General features: G+C 34.0%; 1 protein-coding gene across 1 annotated transcript; it reads left to right on the top strand.

Annotated features, from left to right (window-relative positions):
• Positions 1-6,961: 6,961 nt before the first annotated feature.
• LOC132560081 (phosphatidylglycerol--prolipoprotein diacylglyceryl transferase-like) lies at positions 6,962-17,374 on the top strand. Its single transcript, XM_060224738.1, has 3 exons — positions 6,962-7,173; positions 15,601-15,777; positions 17,011-17,374. Exons 1-2 carry the CDS (start codon positions 6,993-6,995, stop codon positions 15,738-15,740), a joined length of 321 nt encoding a protein of 106 aa, XP_060080721.1. The 5' UTR covers positions 6,962-6,992; the 3' UTR covers positions 15,741-15,777; positions 17,011-17,374.
• The last annotated feature ends 1,459 nt before the right edge of the window (positions 17,375-18,833 follow it).

Genomic DNA, 18,833 nt, shown 5'->3' with positions numbered 1-18,833 from the left:
CATGAACTTGTGTCAAAGATGTGATGAACATTGAGAACACAGGTTAAATTAACCGAATATGTTTCTAAGTGTGGGGATATAGATTATAGTTATTATTTCATTAACGTGTACTATTTAGAGTGATTTTATGCTGCTGAAATGCTCCCGCCCGTGAAGAGGTACTTATTTTAAGGCAAATGTAGCACATCTTTTTTAAACTATAAAATTAGCCCAAAACAGCCATTCTTCATTGACATGTATCTGAACGTAATACCGTAATGACACATGCTCAAGTGTAAACGTTATTACATACAATTTGTGGATATCTGTCCCATGCTCTAGTGTATATTTGTGGTGAGTAAATACCATGTAACTAATATATTCAAACAGAAACTTTCATGTAACCAAGTACTTTTTTATCAAAAACCTCTTACCTGTATCGTGTGGACTATAATGATATAAAAGGACAAACATGTGACACTTCTGACTCTCATTGGCTCTCGACACAAGTTAATTCTATGTACATAAGTTCCCATTGTTTACTTTTATCTTAAGTTTCATGTAAATCGGCATTAAATAATTTTATGATATAGTATCCTAATAAAATACACGATAAAATCAAACAAACATGTATCGGTTTATTTACCTTGTCGTTAGGGACATTAACTTAATGTAGACTTTCAGGGTTGAATAAGTACATAATTCTTGTGATTGAATATAATTAACATTGTAATAAATTTGATGATTAACTCAACTTAACTCAAGCGATCAACGGCTTTTAAAATCGTTGTTGAAATAAAATTATGAATTTAAACAAACAACATAAGATAGAAAAATACGGTGAGTGGGGAGGGGTTGTAAACTGGGTGTCAAATTCATAATTTCATCATTTTGATAAAACTAAATAACATTTTTTTTAATCTTTATTCACAGCATAGTGTTGATGAATTTTTCAATTCCTAATCTGTAGAAAAATCAAACAAATTGAAAGAATCAGCATATAGTCGAAAACTCCTAAGTGATCCATCTCATAACTGCTAAATGCTTTTATTTGTGTTCATATAACCTCATATCTACCTCCTGAAATCTCTATTAATGGGTAATATTATATTAAATGAGTGACGCGTGTTTTAATGGCCAAAAGAAATTAAATGATGATTTTTTTTGCCTCTTTTATGGAGAATTAATAAACATTTTAAATATGTACATCTTACTTAGTTCAAATTATATTCATTGGTTACTGGTGTTATCGGTATATATACGACCTGATATACCAGATGCTAAGCAAGCAACATTTGATTGTGCTATTTTATTCATTTATGAAAATATGTTGTCTCCATTTTTAAAGATCTGACGAATGAATTATCCCATTTATAACAATGGTAGAATAAAACCCATTAAATTATTTAGATAAATTATGCATCTAAGTGGATCCTATTTTAAGTAAACAATTCTTAGCAACATTCAATTATACGAATGTTATTTGCGTCATATTTACTGTGCATATCAGATGGGACAATTCAATATACAGATTACTGCAGATAAGGATAAATCATTTTGTGTATGACAACCTATAGAATATGTGATTAATTAAAGAAGAGATAATGAGCTCATCGATTAGAGATACATGAGTGATTTAAAGACTGTATTCCAAACGTATTAACTTATTGTTATATGGTAACCATGGTAACAACGTAAACATATTTATCTTATTTACACATCAATCTTTATTATGTAAAATAATGTGTTAACAGCGCTGTCATGATTTTATATTTATTAAAGAGATCAATTGTGAAGTTTTGTGTTTATGTGTGTCTTCGTCGTGTCATTTATAATACAACACATCTTAACAGATTAGATTTTCAGTTCATACTACTAAACGAAAAAATTAATCAATGATCTCATTTGAAACTAAACAAATATAGACCTATAAACCGTCAAACGGTCATGTTTAAAAACAAAAATTTTATTAAAGAAAAGTTATTTTGGCTTTCGAAGACGGTATCAATCAAAATTTTCCCGATCAAGCTGGTAACGGGTCCTCAAGTTCCTATATTGTCCTCTCTGAGAGGTATGACTCTAGTTACTACATAATCTATAACTGAAATTTGTCACATTGTTTTACATCGGTTTATGTTAAGGAGGATACCTGTACAAAATTAGAGAAAAAATCTATAAATCATTCGTATGGATGCCAATGCTGATGGTGTAATGCTATTGTAAATTGTGTAGTAAACAATTTGTTCTCTTTGGAACCAAACTCTTTTTCAGCAGTAAAATATCTTCTTGAACCATTAACAAGAAAGTTTAAGATGGACGCACATTATAGATATGATTTTAGAGGTATGAAAGAAAACTTGCAGTATAGGTGATTTCTCTTCTATTGTCATTAACCTTAAATATAGTTAATGAAAAAAATCTTTATATATTCACAGTGCAGTGCTATATCTATAAGAAATCAATCGCCTGACACAATAGGACAGTGGTATGCTCCCTGTTATAAGGGATGACACCAAGAGTTTGCTGTAAAGTGATGGAGTTTAATATTCATGTCTTCAAATGGTTAACAAAAATTGATTAGTGCTTGTGGATAAGGCTACAGGTGGAAATAATGGAGCGCTTAGGAATGGCGTTAATAAAGATTGAAATGGTGACCCAAAATCTCGACCAAGATCAGAATGTATTTTATTTTGCGTTTATATCAATCATCTTCTCCTCAATAAAATTAAACAGCTGGAAATCAACAGTCACGTCGAATGTAGAAATATCGGTGTTGCTTTACCGTATTTGAATGAACGTATTGTGTGTGATATATATTACGTTCGGAAGCTATTCTTTATTTCGTTAATTTAGTTTTAGTCTGGATTTATTCCTTCTCTTCGTTAGACGTCGCATCCCGAAAAAACCCAAGAGCGCCGCAGTCTAGTGGAGAACAGTTGTACTAGGGCAGGTATTCCGGTCTGATATTGTTGTGTAATACAGTAAAATCAGATGTTGTCGAGTACAATTCCATAGGCATCTGATTTCATGGATTTATTGTGGTAATTCTCTATTAGAACGGTGTTAAAATGGTCTTAATTCATGAATTAAGTAGTCATAAAACAGACAGATAAACAGAACACAATAAGAATCTTATTATAACTGACGACGCTCGGTTTAAGTAGCGTTTTACCATAACCAAAAGGCAGAATACGTAGCCTTGATATGTATCGACTACATTAGCCTAGCATGTTTCACTCTTGATGCTTTAGGACCAGTTTACACAGAAGGGGCCGCCTGAACACTTGCTGCAGTCTTCGATTCGATATGGAAGTTTAGTGCACAGTACTCAGTGACATATTGAGATTTTTTATCAAATCGATACTGAATGTCATTCAGGACGACGCCACTTGTCTTCCAGCAGCTTCATCACTATACACGTTGTGTAAACAAAATTCGACATCTTGTATTTGTGACAACTTTTGTAATCAACCAGTGGCAGACTATGATTGTTTCCTTATTTGTTTGTGATGGTTTTTTCGTATCGAGTTTTCCATTGAGTTAAGACGTTGTTATGATATCGCAATCGATTCTAGTTTACACTTTCCCTGACAACCTTGTTCCTAGTAGAACGTGTGTCTTTATGGTGTTTTTCCGCCCCCAGAGCTTTCTGAAGAATTCCGTAAACTCTGTATAAATATTTGAAATGTTTCAATTTCCATTCTCTACTCAAGTAAAGATAAACATGTCCTATCCAGGAACGCAATATCCAACCTGAGCAGCTTTCGACCTAGCTGTATGTTAAGCATGATGATTTCGATTTCCATATTGTGAATGTTCCATTTTTGGATGAGAACTTTCCTGCATCTCCAACCTTGGATGTTAACATGTTAGAGATTTATACCTTGAACCCTGATACACCATTCTCTTTCACCTCCCTAACAGGGCTTTAGTCAGCAGTTCTCGGAGTGTATAATATCCTCCCCTACTTCCTTGAATCATTTCTGCCATATCTGATCAAAGTTAGACAAGTAGTCTGCAAGACAAGTCTGCAAGACAAGTAGAAATCAAATCACGAATCCATTATGGTGGCTAGTATTGTCAAGATATTTTATGGTTAGTTAATCAAGTTTATTTTTTCAAAAATCCATTTGATATGAAAATATACCGTTTATAAACTATGTGGCAATGACCTACTTTACCACTATTGACCCCCCTTGACACCAATTTTTCTATTCGCCCCCACAAAAGCTTATATTTTGCGTAGTAGACCACAGGTAGCTGACCTTAAGGTGTCTTCCTGAAAAAATAAGCCGATTACTGAAATGTCATAAAATAGCCGAAAGTTCCATCCTTTCTCTCATTAAATGTATCGTGAAGTGTTATTACAGAAATATTCATATGATGACTAATCAGGGCACTTTTTTATTCCCTTGATTACATGTGCCTGTGTTTCCTTGTATACCGTCCGGAGTGTTGTCCACACCTAGATCAATTACCTGTTTTGTGTTCGGCATAAGAATCACACAAAAGACACATCAAACCGGACAATTAGCTATTATTGAGTATGGAATTAACATAAACTTGATCGATACAAAATTATCAATCGATCTGTATTTTCAGGACCAGACCTTTCACGAGAATACTAATGTCTGTGATACACCGGTGAATCAAGTAGATTCTTAATATGGTTATTCTTTTAAATATGTATTTTTGAATTTGATCCCAGCAAGTCTTGAAGACAAATATTTTGCAGGTCGTTTCCTAGTACTCTACACATAAATTCCCACCGAATTGTTTGCATCATTATCAAAATCCATCGTTAGACGTTTGTGTCTGATTGTAAAAGATCCAAACGCTTTTGTTTATAAAGGAAGATAAAAGATTCAGGTTTTGAAATAAAGTCAATGACGTAAACAGCAAAACTATGATGGAGCTATTTTGTTAAGATGATACATAGATGGATTCAAACTATTTTGGAATGTCTCGTTATATTATGATTACTACAATATAACTTATTCTGGTAAATAACAGCTTCATTGTTTTGCAGGTGTTTGTGTGTAAACAATCATAATTGTTTAATGAACCATAAACAAACAATCCTATATTGTTTTAAGACAGAGGAAATATTTTTCCTTTACATGTGTCATAACGACCACTAAGTATTCTGGCAGAATAAAGTTCATTTGTTTAAATAAACACTACCTTGATAAATACATGACATTACATTTTTCAGACAGTGAGACGAACAAAATGGCGCAGAAATTTTCCGCCCATGCTCCTTATAACCAAAGTGTCATTATAGCCTATCTAGTGACGTTGACGAGAAATTAATTTGTTTGTGGGGTTTTAACCTCGCCGTTAATAGCGAGAGTAGTTCTGATCGAGTTTGCTGCCTTGCCGAAAGTTGGAATAACACGAATATAAGAGGACACATTAAAGCTCGCTCGAATGTCGTTGATCATATTTATACAAATATTTTTGTCGTCTCGTTCCGCGTTCTTCGAATTTTGCATTCAAATCGTAATGATTTTGATCTCGTGTTGAGTTCCAAAGAGCTCTACGCTGGGGGTAATCTTAAGTTACGCAACAAACTACAGAGACAAGGAAATGAATCGTTTGCCTTTAAAAGTAATGGTGAATCGTTTACCAAGAAAAAAATTCAGGGAATGTATGTGTCGGTCTCTCCCGAACACAGGGACCTGTAAATGATTTACAAAGTGAACGCCTTGATCTTTCCTGGCCAAATGAATCTGAAAATGATTTACGAAGAGTAAGTTATGACATTCTCTCGTCACAGGGACTTGTTAATTAGCCTAATTATAGTACATTCTGTTAAGATTCAATAAATTTAAAATCTATGTCCATGTTATCAGAAATTATTCAACCAACGTCCCGATTCCCATGTCCCTGTGCACTAAATCGGATACAAGGTCTGGGAGAAAACTGCTTAACAGGTTATGATCGTAAAGAGAATGGTCCGTTCGATAGTATGTCTTCTTTGGTTTGACGTTGATGGGGCTAAGCTGGAAATGTTGATTCGTGCAGACAATTATCTACGTTCCTAGCTTTGCTCTCGTATCTAGGTAAAACTGCCAACGCATTCTCGATCAATTGTGTTTCATATCTAGTTTGTGATAAACTCGAAAACTTGGTATTAATAATTCAGCCTTTTCATTATTGATATGGTTGTTAGAGGGGAAATTCGAGTATTCAATTCAAAACCATACAGAACAAATAAATTCATTTTGACAAAGTCAATCTGTGATAGTAGGTACAATTTTTAAAAAGAATTCGCGGTGGAGAGTGATAAACGTACGTGCTTCTTAAATCCATATAAAATCGGCTAGTATTATTTAAACACTACGTTGTACAACACCTGGATGTATAGGTAAGCTGTATATCATTGTTCTCCCAAGAGACAATCCTTACCTGGATCTTCATAAAATAACCTGGCGGACAGGTAACCGTATATATAGATACATATGACAAGTTGATTAGCGCGGTCAATGGATCAACGTAGGCATGAAATGTTCAAAACTATTGAATAGACACGTACGTATGTTTTGAATATAGAGAGAACATACGGGAAAATTACTCAAGTTTTCTCGGTAATACTGTTTAATTTCTCTGTACCATAAAATGGCTGGATGCAAATACATTGTTCGTTACCCGAAGTGGTGAATGGCCCAATTGAAAGGCAGAAACTCACGTCGCCATAACGACACGAAAACAATGAGAAACAAACATCTATATGTTCGTCTAGAAGCAGTTCTCTCGCCGTGAGCCATGCACACATATTAGCAGTACATATTGTGGTAGTCAGTCGCCGTCCTGATTGTAGTGAATATCAGATTTGGGATCTTTAACAGGGCGAGTCGGGAAATTGTATATACTGTGTATTGGCGATATAGATTTAATTATAGAGGTGTGTATCTGGTTTCTCAATTTCTGAGAAACCGTTAGGAGAGATTTCCCCCCAGGAAATTCTGTGAAAACTTGTTCAAATCAATTCTTAAACATCTGTGAGCAATATGGGATGCAGTAACAGTACCGCCGGGGCTGATCCGACCAGCGTGCCTGCCACAACTGAAAACGGTGTAAACAAGCCATCGGAAGACCCCCCAAGCCCACCGGCTCAGCAACAACAAGAAAGTACTGAAAAACCAGCAGAAAACACACAACAGCAGACGACGGAACCTGAACAAGCCACAGGTACTTGTAAATTAAAATTATGTTCAGGAAGTAAAATCATATTGAAGTTTAACTTCATTTATACATATACTCAAAAAAGTCTGAGATTATAGCTATATATGATAGGAAAGAAAGAAAAGAAACAAAAAATACTGCTGGCAGTACGTTAATTACTGATTCTTCAAGTTTTTTCCTTTGTAGAATGATTTTTCTTAATAAAGTGATCAGTTATTATTCAAAATAAATATGTAATGTCCTTTCATGCAACAAGTGTTTTAGGATTATTAAATGCTAAGTAATAAATTTAGACTAAATTTAGATACAATGTAAGAAAACTATTCGCAGCTATCACAAATGAGTGAATAAACTTAATACAGAATTTAAAACCTTTGAAATAAGAATGCATTCCGATTGAAAAAGGTTTGGCAGCCATGTGTATGGAAGATCTGATTTAAACACGATTGATTGTGACAATAAATACATTTTATCGTGATAAATAACAATAGATAGAGGTGTGGTTATCCTAGTGGATCGTTACGCTCATGCTCGGTAGATTAACTAAACTATGGAGGACATGTATATATTACTTCTAAGGAATGCCCAGTTTCAAGGTTTACAACAGATTGAATATGTAGGTCATACTTTGAACTAAAATCCATACACAAACGATGGATCAAAACACAATAAACTTATCTAATAAAATATTTAAATTGATTGCGATTGATATATATTCCGATTCCTTCTATGTACACAATGATGCCTTTTTTATTAGATTTTTTTTCTTATCCCGTATTAATTTTTGGAGATTTTCTTCGTCAGATGTGTATTCCTATGCGCATGAATTACTACATACTCACTACGTGAACCATGCATTTACGGTCAAAAATGAATATTAAATGTCTTGTGTAACAATTGAATTTTTATGACAATCATTCGTCTTTAAAGTGTTTTAATTTGAATTGTTCGAATTAAGCAGTGAAATGGTCATTGTCATAAAAATCCTTTGTTGTTGGTGTAGCTTGTTTTTATCACCGGTGTCGTCATCGTCGTCATCGTCGTTGCTGTCGTCGTCTTAGTCAACATTAAGTTAACTTACTTAATTCTGAAGACTAAACAGTCTTAATCTTTTAAAGATACATGCAAGGGGTCCAGAAAAATGTAAAAGATATTTATATAAACGAATTATAAGCACCAGGAGATATGGTCCTTACAAGCATAACTTAAAGTATCGATGACATGAAACTTTTATGAAGAACCCCTAAACACGTGTCAGGTTTGCTTCGTGTACTAGAGCACGGCAATATCAGATTGTACTGCCGTTATGGTACTTGCCGTTGTTCCGTGTACATTTAATCCAATGACCTCAGAACCAATGTAAATAGAATTAAATGCATATTACCTGCTTTGAACCATACATGGAAAGCATAGTTAGCTTACATTTTGGCAGCTTAAATGTCCAATATCTTATAAATATGAAAGTATTTATAATAAAAAGTGATTGTGACGAGGAAAAATTCAAAAGTCTTAAATCACGGACATAAATACATGCTAATGTGTCAGCACTCAAAACTTAATTCGTTGTTTGATTTCTGAGTGAGAAAAGACGTCACAAGACCCGTCAAAAGGTGACATTATCATGTGTTACTCACTGACCAAACTGACCATGCCAGTTAAAAGTTTGACCTCTTCAACAGAGTGTCAACAGAGGTCAGAAGGGAGGCAGACGTATAAAGGTAGAAGAGTGAGGAAGACAGCGACTTGAAAACGTCGAAACTTTCTGCATGTCATACAATAGACTTGTACACAAGCATTCAGTTTGAAATTATATGCTTTTGTAACCTATTTTATCATAGTAAAATAACTGATTCAAACAGTGTATTTTTGAGTCCAACCTTGTCAGTCGTAAAACGACATATTTGCGATCTCCCTAACACTCACTTGAGTGAGACATGAACGGTCATGTTTTATTATATATACCTTGTATACTCTTTATTTACTTCTCAATGTGTATACATTGTTTATGTTTACTGTACACAGCTGAAGTGATGAAACAAAACTCGATCAGGTCATTTTAAATCACCGTAAACGAAATATATTTAAGGAAACGGACCAAAAGATTTGCACTGTAGATGAAAACTTTTAAGAGTCAATTAGCGACATGTGTGTATCTATTCTCAGGCAAATCACTTTGCTGTTACTGAAAGATTTATTAAATATTAATACATATTAAATGTGTCATCTTTGTTTACCCGATTGTTTACATGGTAACCACGATAAAGCTGTCAGGTTTATGACACTTGGCGTGAGTTGTCTTATAGGTGATATAACTTCTATGGTTCGACTTTCCGGTTTTGAAAATAAAAACTTGTTGGAGTAAAAACAGAAAAAAATCAAACAAGTTACATACAAAGAGAAATGAAGAAGTGGTAAGAAAGAAAATGAAATGATAAGAATGAAAGGATAAATAGATAAATAAATTAATAAATATACATAACTGACTGTGAAATATAACATACAATTTATATAACACCTGATGAATTTGATTTACCCATCTGCAATGATATTGATTTCTCCAAATTTCTATTTCTTGATTCCTCGGCTGTGTATTGGTGTAGGTACAAATAGTATAAGTTAATATCTTACTCGGAGAACTCATCGCCCATCGAAGTCGTGTTATTATATCTAAAACTAGTTCGTGTATATAACAGCTGACATCACGCGAAATATCGTTGTAAATAATATACATTTTTAAAGCATTCTATTAAAACAAAACAATATAGATAGGACACATCAAAATCAATGACATCACGCACAGAACGTCGTTGAAATCGAATGGTTCCATTCTCAATTCTTTTGCGTTTGTCATGACAAAATATCTGGGAGACATAGCAACCTCACTGATAGTTAGACTGTTTATAGAAGTCTTAACACCCATATTAAAGAAGAACGTTTCTGTGTGGTTCGCTTGAAATTTACCAAAGATATATGCGCGTGTCCGTGTCTGTTGCAGTTTCAAAATGTGACGTGCACAGAGCAGAACCTATGATTCGTCACAAAATTTTTCGAGGGTACTGAGAAGATAAAGGTTTAACAGAGATAAGCCCTTGGATTTTAAAGTTGTACACGCTACATTTTCAACATTTGCATTATCATTTGTGCATGAGATAAGTTCAATCATTTGTTATGGAGCTTGCTATTTTAAAAACTTGCATCCGACTGCGTTGTGCCTAATCGATATGCAGTTTGCCAGTTGGTCTAATATCAAAATCAATGAATTTATGGTCCTGGAATAGAACAAATGGTTATTCTTTAAAAATAGCTATCTGGACTGGGCAGTAGGCGGAATCAACATATGTTAGATACCAACAGAATATCTGGCTTTACTCGGCAACTCGATAGTTTTATTCTCATGTTGAACTGACACTCACTTGAATCAGGTACCCTAATTTTGGGAACCCTCCACTTTGTGAATTTTTCAATGTATGGAAATTACAGTAAGACTTTAATGCAAAAATAAACGCTCAGTGAACAGTCATGGTTATTGTGAGTCTGTGTCTCCTTGAAATACAGCTGTAGATGATAGAACATCATTGGACATAATGCGGGAGGTGCATTGCATTATCTCCTGAGCAATTAATCAAGTTTTATACCTGTGCTACTTCACTGACAGCATTGTTTAACACTGAAATATCTGATGCTGTATATCAGTAGTTTACGAAATATTTTCCATATTTGAACTTCTTTTAAGAACACCAATACCAAAGATACGCCTGTTTAACGAGCAAACATAGCATGCGGCATATCATAAAAGAAGAAGTTCAATTTCCCGATTTTCGAATCGGTGAAAACAATTAACCACAGGTGTTAGTATAGACTGTAATGATAAACTTAATTTATTTTACAACAATTGCGAAACAAGTTATGTCAACTTATACTAATTACTCTTGCTGGCCCAGATGTAAGCGCGCAAGGGGTCTTATTGTGGGAGGAAACCGGAGTACCCGGGGAAAACCCACGTGATCGGGCAGGTGACCCTTACATTTTCACGTCCGTTCGGGAATCGAACCCCGGTCGGCTTGGTGAAACGCGAGTGCGTTACCACTGCACCACCCGACTACCCTGTATATACGTATGTACTAATGAAGGTTTGTAACTCCATCGGCTTAGCGAAACAACTCCATTCAGGGAAACTAGTAAATGTTACTAAAATGTTAACAAAATCCTCTGAGAATGGTTTGAATCGACAGTTAAATAATATTACTTTAATCTGGTACATGATTCACTATATATCCTACCCGAAAACTGTCGTCAGACTACATCAAACATCGTTAAATTGTCACATTTCAGTCAGATACTCGCCCGGTAGCGAAATCAGACACCGAATCGGTACAAATTAGATTTAAAAACACTTACACATGCTTAGTTGAGTGATCATTCACTGACTTATGTGTAGGTTGTTTCTGACATTATCTTGTTAAAATCAATGTCTGCCATGATGACAAAAGGAAAGCAAATCAAAATGTGTGTATCATTCTGCAGTCAAATTTTTAATGTGTCAATGCAATCCAGCAAGACCACCAATGTTAAACTGTCCTTGTAGATATTTATCGTAAAGATCGTCTGCGCAAGATATTGAAACCCTGCACCAGACAACTTTATGTACATTTGCTGTCCATATAAGATCGTTTTCTTATAGTCAAAGTTTATCATTTATCTTGCCCCCATCTCATGATAGACTAAACATGTAAGACAATATTGTTTGTGACGATTTTTGATTTTAAAAAATCATAATAACTAACAGCCCTTGCTCATACCAATGAAAACAACGAACATAAAAACACACAAAAATTATAATTTTACAGTATGACAAGCTTGACAATTCATTAAACATTACGTTATAGAGAATCATTAGTGATAAATCTAAAATACATGACTCACAGCTCATAGCATTATTTAAATAATTGATTATTAAGTATTCCGAACGAACTGTAACACGATTTCTAATCGACAAAAGCTTCATGGAAACTCATTTGAGTGGAAATTTATTCGATAGAAACATTGAATTGCAAACATGAAGCTAGTTCCATATATCTCCGTGCTTATTACTCATTCAGTGGTATGAAAGACTGAAAAAACAGTATCCATTTTTTTTTTCTTTTTATTTAAGACATTTTCTCATTATTTTTTTTATCTGAAACCATATCCAAGTCATTCATACAGTTTAATCAACTGCTTATAGGCGATACACTCAGCAGAATGGACAAAATACAAAATGCGAAAAAGTAGGATTTAAATACTCCCCGAATAATATATATGAACCTCAGTTAATTGATTTAGATAACCCCGGAAGATGAAGATGAGACTAACATGGCAACAGTTGTGCCTAATATATGTATATGCATAATTGTACATGCTTTTGAAATCATTATCCGCATCAGATTTCGACCTACGTTAGATTCCCAACAAAGCTCATTTGCATGTTTCTTTAATCGGTATTCAAGACGCGTACTATTACCGACATTTTCCAAGAATATCATGAATTCAAGCCGGCAGAACTAGCCGTGAGATAAACTATGCAGACTTTGTAACTTTAGTGAGAAAGCAAGACAGAAAATCCAGCATAAAGCTAGACTACAGATTTCATATTGGCATGAAAAGGATGGTGCTCACATCAAATATTGTAATTATACAAGACATTCGTCAAATCCTACAACATAACAATTATTGAATAGATAAACCCAATGTTATGATAACCTTGTTCTTGGTTTTACGTGACTTAAACAAGAAAGCAAACACACAAACAAACTGCTTTTACTGAATAGCCCCACGTAGTTTTAATTCAAAGAAAAAACGAGATAAAATAATTTATAAACATGCATGAAAATTGTAAGTGCCCTGTTATCATTTCAACTAGCAAAGCTAAAAGACACAATATACGAAAATTCTCTCTAAAACCAGCGAGGAAAAATATAATCTGTTTATGTCGATATAGAAAAAAATAACTGCGAAATACTCTAGATTCTAGGTTGATTTTTTAAACCAAATTGAGCTATATGCTTAGAAAGTCATAAAGTAACGAAACGCCCCGATTCGTTCTAACACGAACGATATTAGCAAGTATCGGAAGCCGAGTTTTAGACTGAACACACAGGGACTTGGTACGCAGTTCTAACCGTAAGGTCCATATTACAAATTCTGTCGAGGATACCCGTGTACTGACCATGTCAGGGCTCGTGCCAGTCCCTGTGTGTGGGGACACCATATATAGATTGTCATCCTCATGAGACATAAATTCTAACAATATTTTCCCTTGAAACGTTCTACATTTCCTTCCTTTAATGGTTAGAAATTGATTATTCATGAAAAGAGATAAAGTTAATGGAATGGAAACGTTTTGCACGCCTCGAAAAACAAGAACATGACGAAAGTAGGTCATGTGTAGGAAGGTGTCATAGTACTTATTTGACCTTGTTAAGAGCGTTGTAGTATACTTGTAGGATTCATAACCCGTACCATCACTAACTTTACCGCAATAAAAAGCAAAATTATTACGCAAAAGTCAAACTCAAAATCGATGAAACGAGGACAAAATATGAACAAAATATATAACCAACAACGCAGACTCTTTCTAAAGTAAAATACTGATACGACCAGGTGTTACGAAAAGTTAGGCGTCTTCTGCTTCATCGACTACTGTAACCATGTATATCTTGTACAAACCAAGTCAAACAACAGCGAGATGCATATTCAACAAAAACACCAGGAATACCTAAAACGCATTGGTCATCCTCTATCTTCGCACAAGGAAATGATAGAATATATCCAAATGTGGTGGCAACTAGGAGACGACTTGATCAGAAGACTTATTGGTTGAAAGAAAACTAATTCTCTAAAAATTGTCTATTAAATAAAAATAATCGTTTTCATTCATTGTCTTAATAGATTTTATCTAAAATGCGGGGAAATTGTTCCAACTTGATTGAATGATTAAGGAAATATTAATATTGAAAGTATGCTATTGACATGAAGATAGATAAAGCTGATACACCAGACGACAGTTCCCAAGGTTGAACTTTTGATATCCTAGACACGGACCTGTGTGCGGTCGTTCCATTAAATTCCCTCGTAAACTAGTTAATCATTTATAGAGTATTGATTGCCATTGTAATTGCCGAACTCTCCTTTAATGATTCCGTTTGTGAAACTACAGATACACACGTCATATGTTCAATTAGAGATTGCAGTCGATAGGTATTTCAAGGTGAAACAAACATTGTCTGAGTTTAAAATTCTCGAGTAATACCTGTTGTTTGCAATCTTATTCTGCTGTGTATGGACAACTGCAATCTCTCTCTCTCTCTCTCTCTCTCTCTCTCTCTCTCTCTCTCTCTCTCTCTCTCTCTCTCTCTCTCTCTCTCTCTCATAACCAAGATGTGTTTCTGTTGACCGAGGACTATATACTGTTATTGGTTCATAACCACAGTGGCCAGGAACTTGTCCTGAAAACTGAATAATTTCGTGAGTGATTTGTGTCTGAGCAGGCCCTATCCTGCGTCAAAACGTGGTTTAAATGTGTCTGTTTGGTAGGATATAAACACGGATGTCAAGCAACTAATGGATTTTTAATCGAAAATATAACGATACTGCCGCCTAAAAACAATCATCTGGACGTTTTATATGTGATATCAATAAAAATTCTATTCTATATTCGCTATCCAATACAACACAACGCATGATCAGCTTTATACAACACGTAATCTAAGTCTGAAAAATAAGCAAAACAAAAAACAAAACAAAAAACCTTTGTTAATTTAGTGAATAGCTATTGGGATATCGACAATAAACCAGATAAGCAACACAGTGCAAAGTGAGGAGTGTCATGATATCATGAATAGTATAACCAGGCGGTTACTGCGTGATCAAACACTCGTGTATCTAATCGCTGTTGTTGTTACTGCTGTTTTGTTGATTGTTGATACTGCTGTGGTCATTGTTGATTTTGTCGCTATCGTCATTACTGATGATATTGTTGTCGTCGTTGTTCTTGTAGATATAACAATAGATTTTTTATAGATACACACGAGGAATTCCATAGCGTTTTTGACTATCGTTCAGTGCTTAAAAAGATAATATTCGAACGCAAACCATATAAGTACATCTTGTACCGCTACTGCTTTTGTTTCTTATCTATCATTTCATAGAAAAAAAACGTGCAATCAAAACTAAAAATATTTAAATCTTTGCTCAAAGCTATGTTAAAATGAAAAAATTAAAAGTGAAAAAATAAACTTAGAAATTGTGCTTTATTTACAATACACTCCATGTAAATCAACATGATACAGATTAAAAGATCTGAACCGCCCACTGGAGTTCCCACTAATCTGTATTGGGAAAATATGAAAGAAATTTAGTCAAATATAATGATTAATGATATAATTATTACTTCAGAGAAACCAAAAGCAGAGGCAGAACAGACTGCACAGACTGAACAGAAAGAGGATACCCCTGTCACCCAGACTGAAGAACCAGCAGGACAGACAAACGATGAACCACAGAAGAACGAACAAACGGAACAGGAACAAGCATAGAGGGGTATAATAGTGGGAATCACAGGAGTGAAATTAGGTAGGGATCCACGAATGGGTATAGAAATGGAATATTCCAATATCATGCTATGAGTGGATGCATGCATTTATAAAGTCACCTGTATCATTATGAAGAATATATATGAAAAAAATATATATCGGGAGATCAGTTTTTACGCCCTGTGGTCCCAAATCCATTACATCCTCCCTAAACTACTTTGTATTTTTCATGTTAGTGAAACTTAAACTATAAGCGATATACTTAAGTTGATAATATTGTTTACCCGATTCGAAAAAAAATACTACAGTCCACACTATAGACGCCATTCATTAAGACCGGTTAATTTGATTACCATAAGACGCATATAGTCATTTCATTCTATATATGATGGCATCGCGGTCGTTGACTCTGTAATAGCACCCAAAGGAACATATCAAACTGTAGCCTCAGATGTCATTATCTGGAAACGACTGATGATTAACTCCAATAGTTTTAACAATAGCCTACTCGTCATGCACACCCAACAGGATGGAGGCGATCTGTTTAATTCCATCGATTTGATCATCCTTACAAAATTAGTTCCATCATATAGACCCGTCGTCTTAACTTAATCCCTAATTACAGCAGCCGAATCTACCAATTAACACGTGCGGACGTATTTGACCATGATATTAGTGTTCTACACACTACAAAGTGCCTGCAAGGTTTCGGCTATATCTTAAATCAATGTATTCACATTATTTGTATTAAAGCCTTACAATAACAATTCCTGCAGCACGTTGGTATAGTGTTCACATTCAAACGGCCAATACAATGTGTGATGAATATTTTCCGTAATGAATGTTATCATTTTCTTTGCATCAGCAATGTACATACTGAATAAACAGATGGAATAAAACTTTTGTATTTCATAATTAAAAAATTACATGTATAAGTCACCACATGAAAACCCTATTTGACCTTTCCGTTTGATAAGAAATTTGATAAAATTTTATACGTCACGTTAAAAAGCATCTGAAAAATGTCGTGGCTCGGAATATGCACGTATTATTGATCTTTTCATTGGGTTAGTGAACATCTCATTTTGTTTTTTTGTTGTTGACCTATCTTCTACACTTTAGGACCTTGCAAAACTGACGGGTCAGCAGTTTAAAGTTTATTGTAGTTTTGGAAATTATGTGATATGAAATATATCTAATACTGAATTTGTATAAAAAGATGCTGTTCACTTATGAACTATCTGCTAAATTTATCCATTCACTTACATTTTAGATACATTTTACCGAATTCTGATTCACAATACTGAAGATGAAGGCAGAGATGACGAAGAGGCTGGATAATGAGAAGAGATGTGTACATTCCGTCCAGCAACTGTTTACATTTATAATTGATAGCTATCAAATGTATCATTTATTTTTATACATGCACCAAAAATCCTTGAAAGGTCGTAATGCTACTGTCCCAGTTTTACCGCTGCAACTTAAATGATATGATCCAAGAGTTGTTTTTTTTCTGTAGTATAACATAATCTAAGCGAATGAAATTTCTCTCTGCTCTAGAATTACTTTTCATAAAAGAAAATATTGAAATATAAGGTTACTAATAAAACAAAGCTATGAAACTCGAGGTAACTGATTCAGCCTATACCGTGTTGAAGATCATTTCAATTTGAATACACGTTTTTGTACTTCATTTTCTCTCTATATATTTCAGTACGATACCCTGCATCTTATAAGCGGTCATATACTGTCTTTGATTTGTTGATAATTTTCTTAAATCCATTACAATATTTACATTATTAGAACATTATTAAAAAAAGAAAAAGAAAAACTTTATTAATATGTATCATGTATGACATGTGAGGGCATCCTCAATCATGTAATTTGGAAAAAATAAAACATTAATTCAATTGTCCACTTACTAATTCCGTCCATGTTCATCATAGTTATCTCCCTTTTTTAAGTATGAAACAGAGTTTGATAAAGAGTGCATACTTGATTGTGAATATTCTGTATAGATTTCCTGAAATATGCTTTACAAAGAAACCACTGTAAGATTATTAATCTGCTTTTGGAATCAAATAATGAAAAAGCTAAAATACCGAGAAGTGGTTTTCATACATTTAGAGAAGGACTACGTTAGAGAAAGTCTGTTTGTTTTCATTATAACTTTATAACTTTGTACGATAAAATAAGGTAAAATAGTCAGTATTTATAATTTCGTATTTACTCAAACCAATGAAAATCTACTTTAATCATACGAAATTCAGTTAGTTATACAACTATCACTGTAGCGTTGTTTAGAATTGGTATCGTTTAATTGTTCATAAATTAAAGGGTTTACTGTATACATGAATTTATGTTTTAAACATTTTAAGCTGTGATATGACTAACATGAACCCGCAGTATTTTTTGAGGATTACAATATTTGTAAAACGCCATAAATAAATTATTGACCATTATTAAGATTTTGCTTTGTTTATCAAACAATATTATACAGTAAAATCAGATATCTTTTTATGGGATTCAATTTCACTTTACAGTGAGCATTCAGTTTCATCGATAAATGTAGTTCAATAAATCCATGTCAACTTAATTTCGTTCGTGAACACATGGATTCGTAGATAAATTTTACCCACGAAATCAATGAAAATAACCTTCCATGAAAATGAATGATTTTACAGTATCATATCATAGTACAGTATTAGTATACCATATATCAAATAAATGTTTGTTATGTGGTCTATATCAATGATACTTTGATTCATAATTTAGATGCCATTATTTCCATTTGGGTAGCACTGACATAGGGAATTCGTCCGGCATTTGAAACGAAATAGATATTGCATGCTTGGAAATAATAATATCTCTGGACCAATATAATTAAATTTGATGGTAAACATTTTAGCAGAAATCTGCAATCAAATACATTTGTTGGGGAAACGTGTTCAAAAGGAAAGAAATCATTGATCTCCTAACTCAGTATTGGATTACCTCCCCGTCTGGATTTGGCTTTTCTTTTGATCACTTTTAGGCCCTTAGCATCACTGACGAGTCCTAGAAGGAGGAAACAACTGCATGATGCAGTTTAATTCA

This window comes from Ylistrum balloti, unplaced genomic scaffold (genome assembly GCF_031769215.1).
Source record: "Ylistrum balloti isolate Yb309-2 unplaced genomic scaffold, AGI_CSIRO_Ybal_v1 Utg371012, whole genome shotgun sequence".
Lineage (NCBI taxonomy): Eukaryota > Metazoa > Mollusca > Bivalvia > Pectinida > Pectinidae > Ylistrum > Ylistrum balloti.
The sequence above is the reverse complement of the archived record's forward strand: the minus strand, read 5'-3'. Positions and strand labels throughout refer to the sequence as shown.

Coding starts and splice junctions, on each gene's coding strand:
- LOC132560081 (XM_060224738.1), top strand. CDS start 6,993: ATGGGATGCAGTAACAGTACCGCCGGGGCTGATCCGACCAGCGTGCCT. Junction 7,174..15,600: donor GGAACCTGAACAAGCCACAG/GTACTTGTAAAT, acceptor TTATTACTTCAG/AGAAACCAAAAGCAGAGGCA.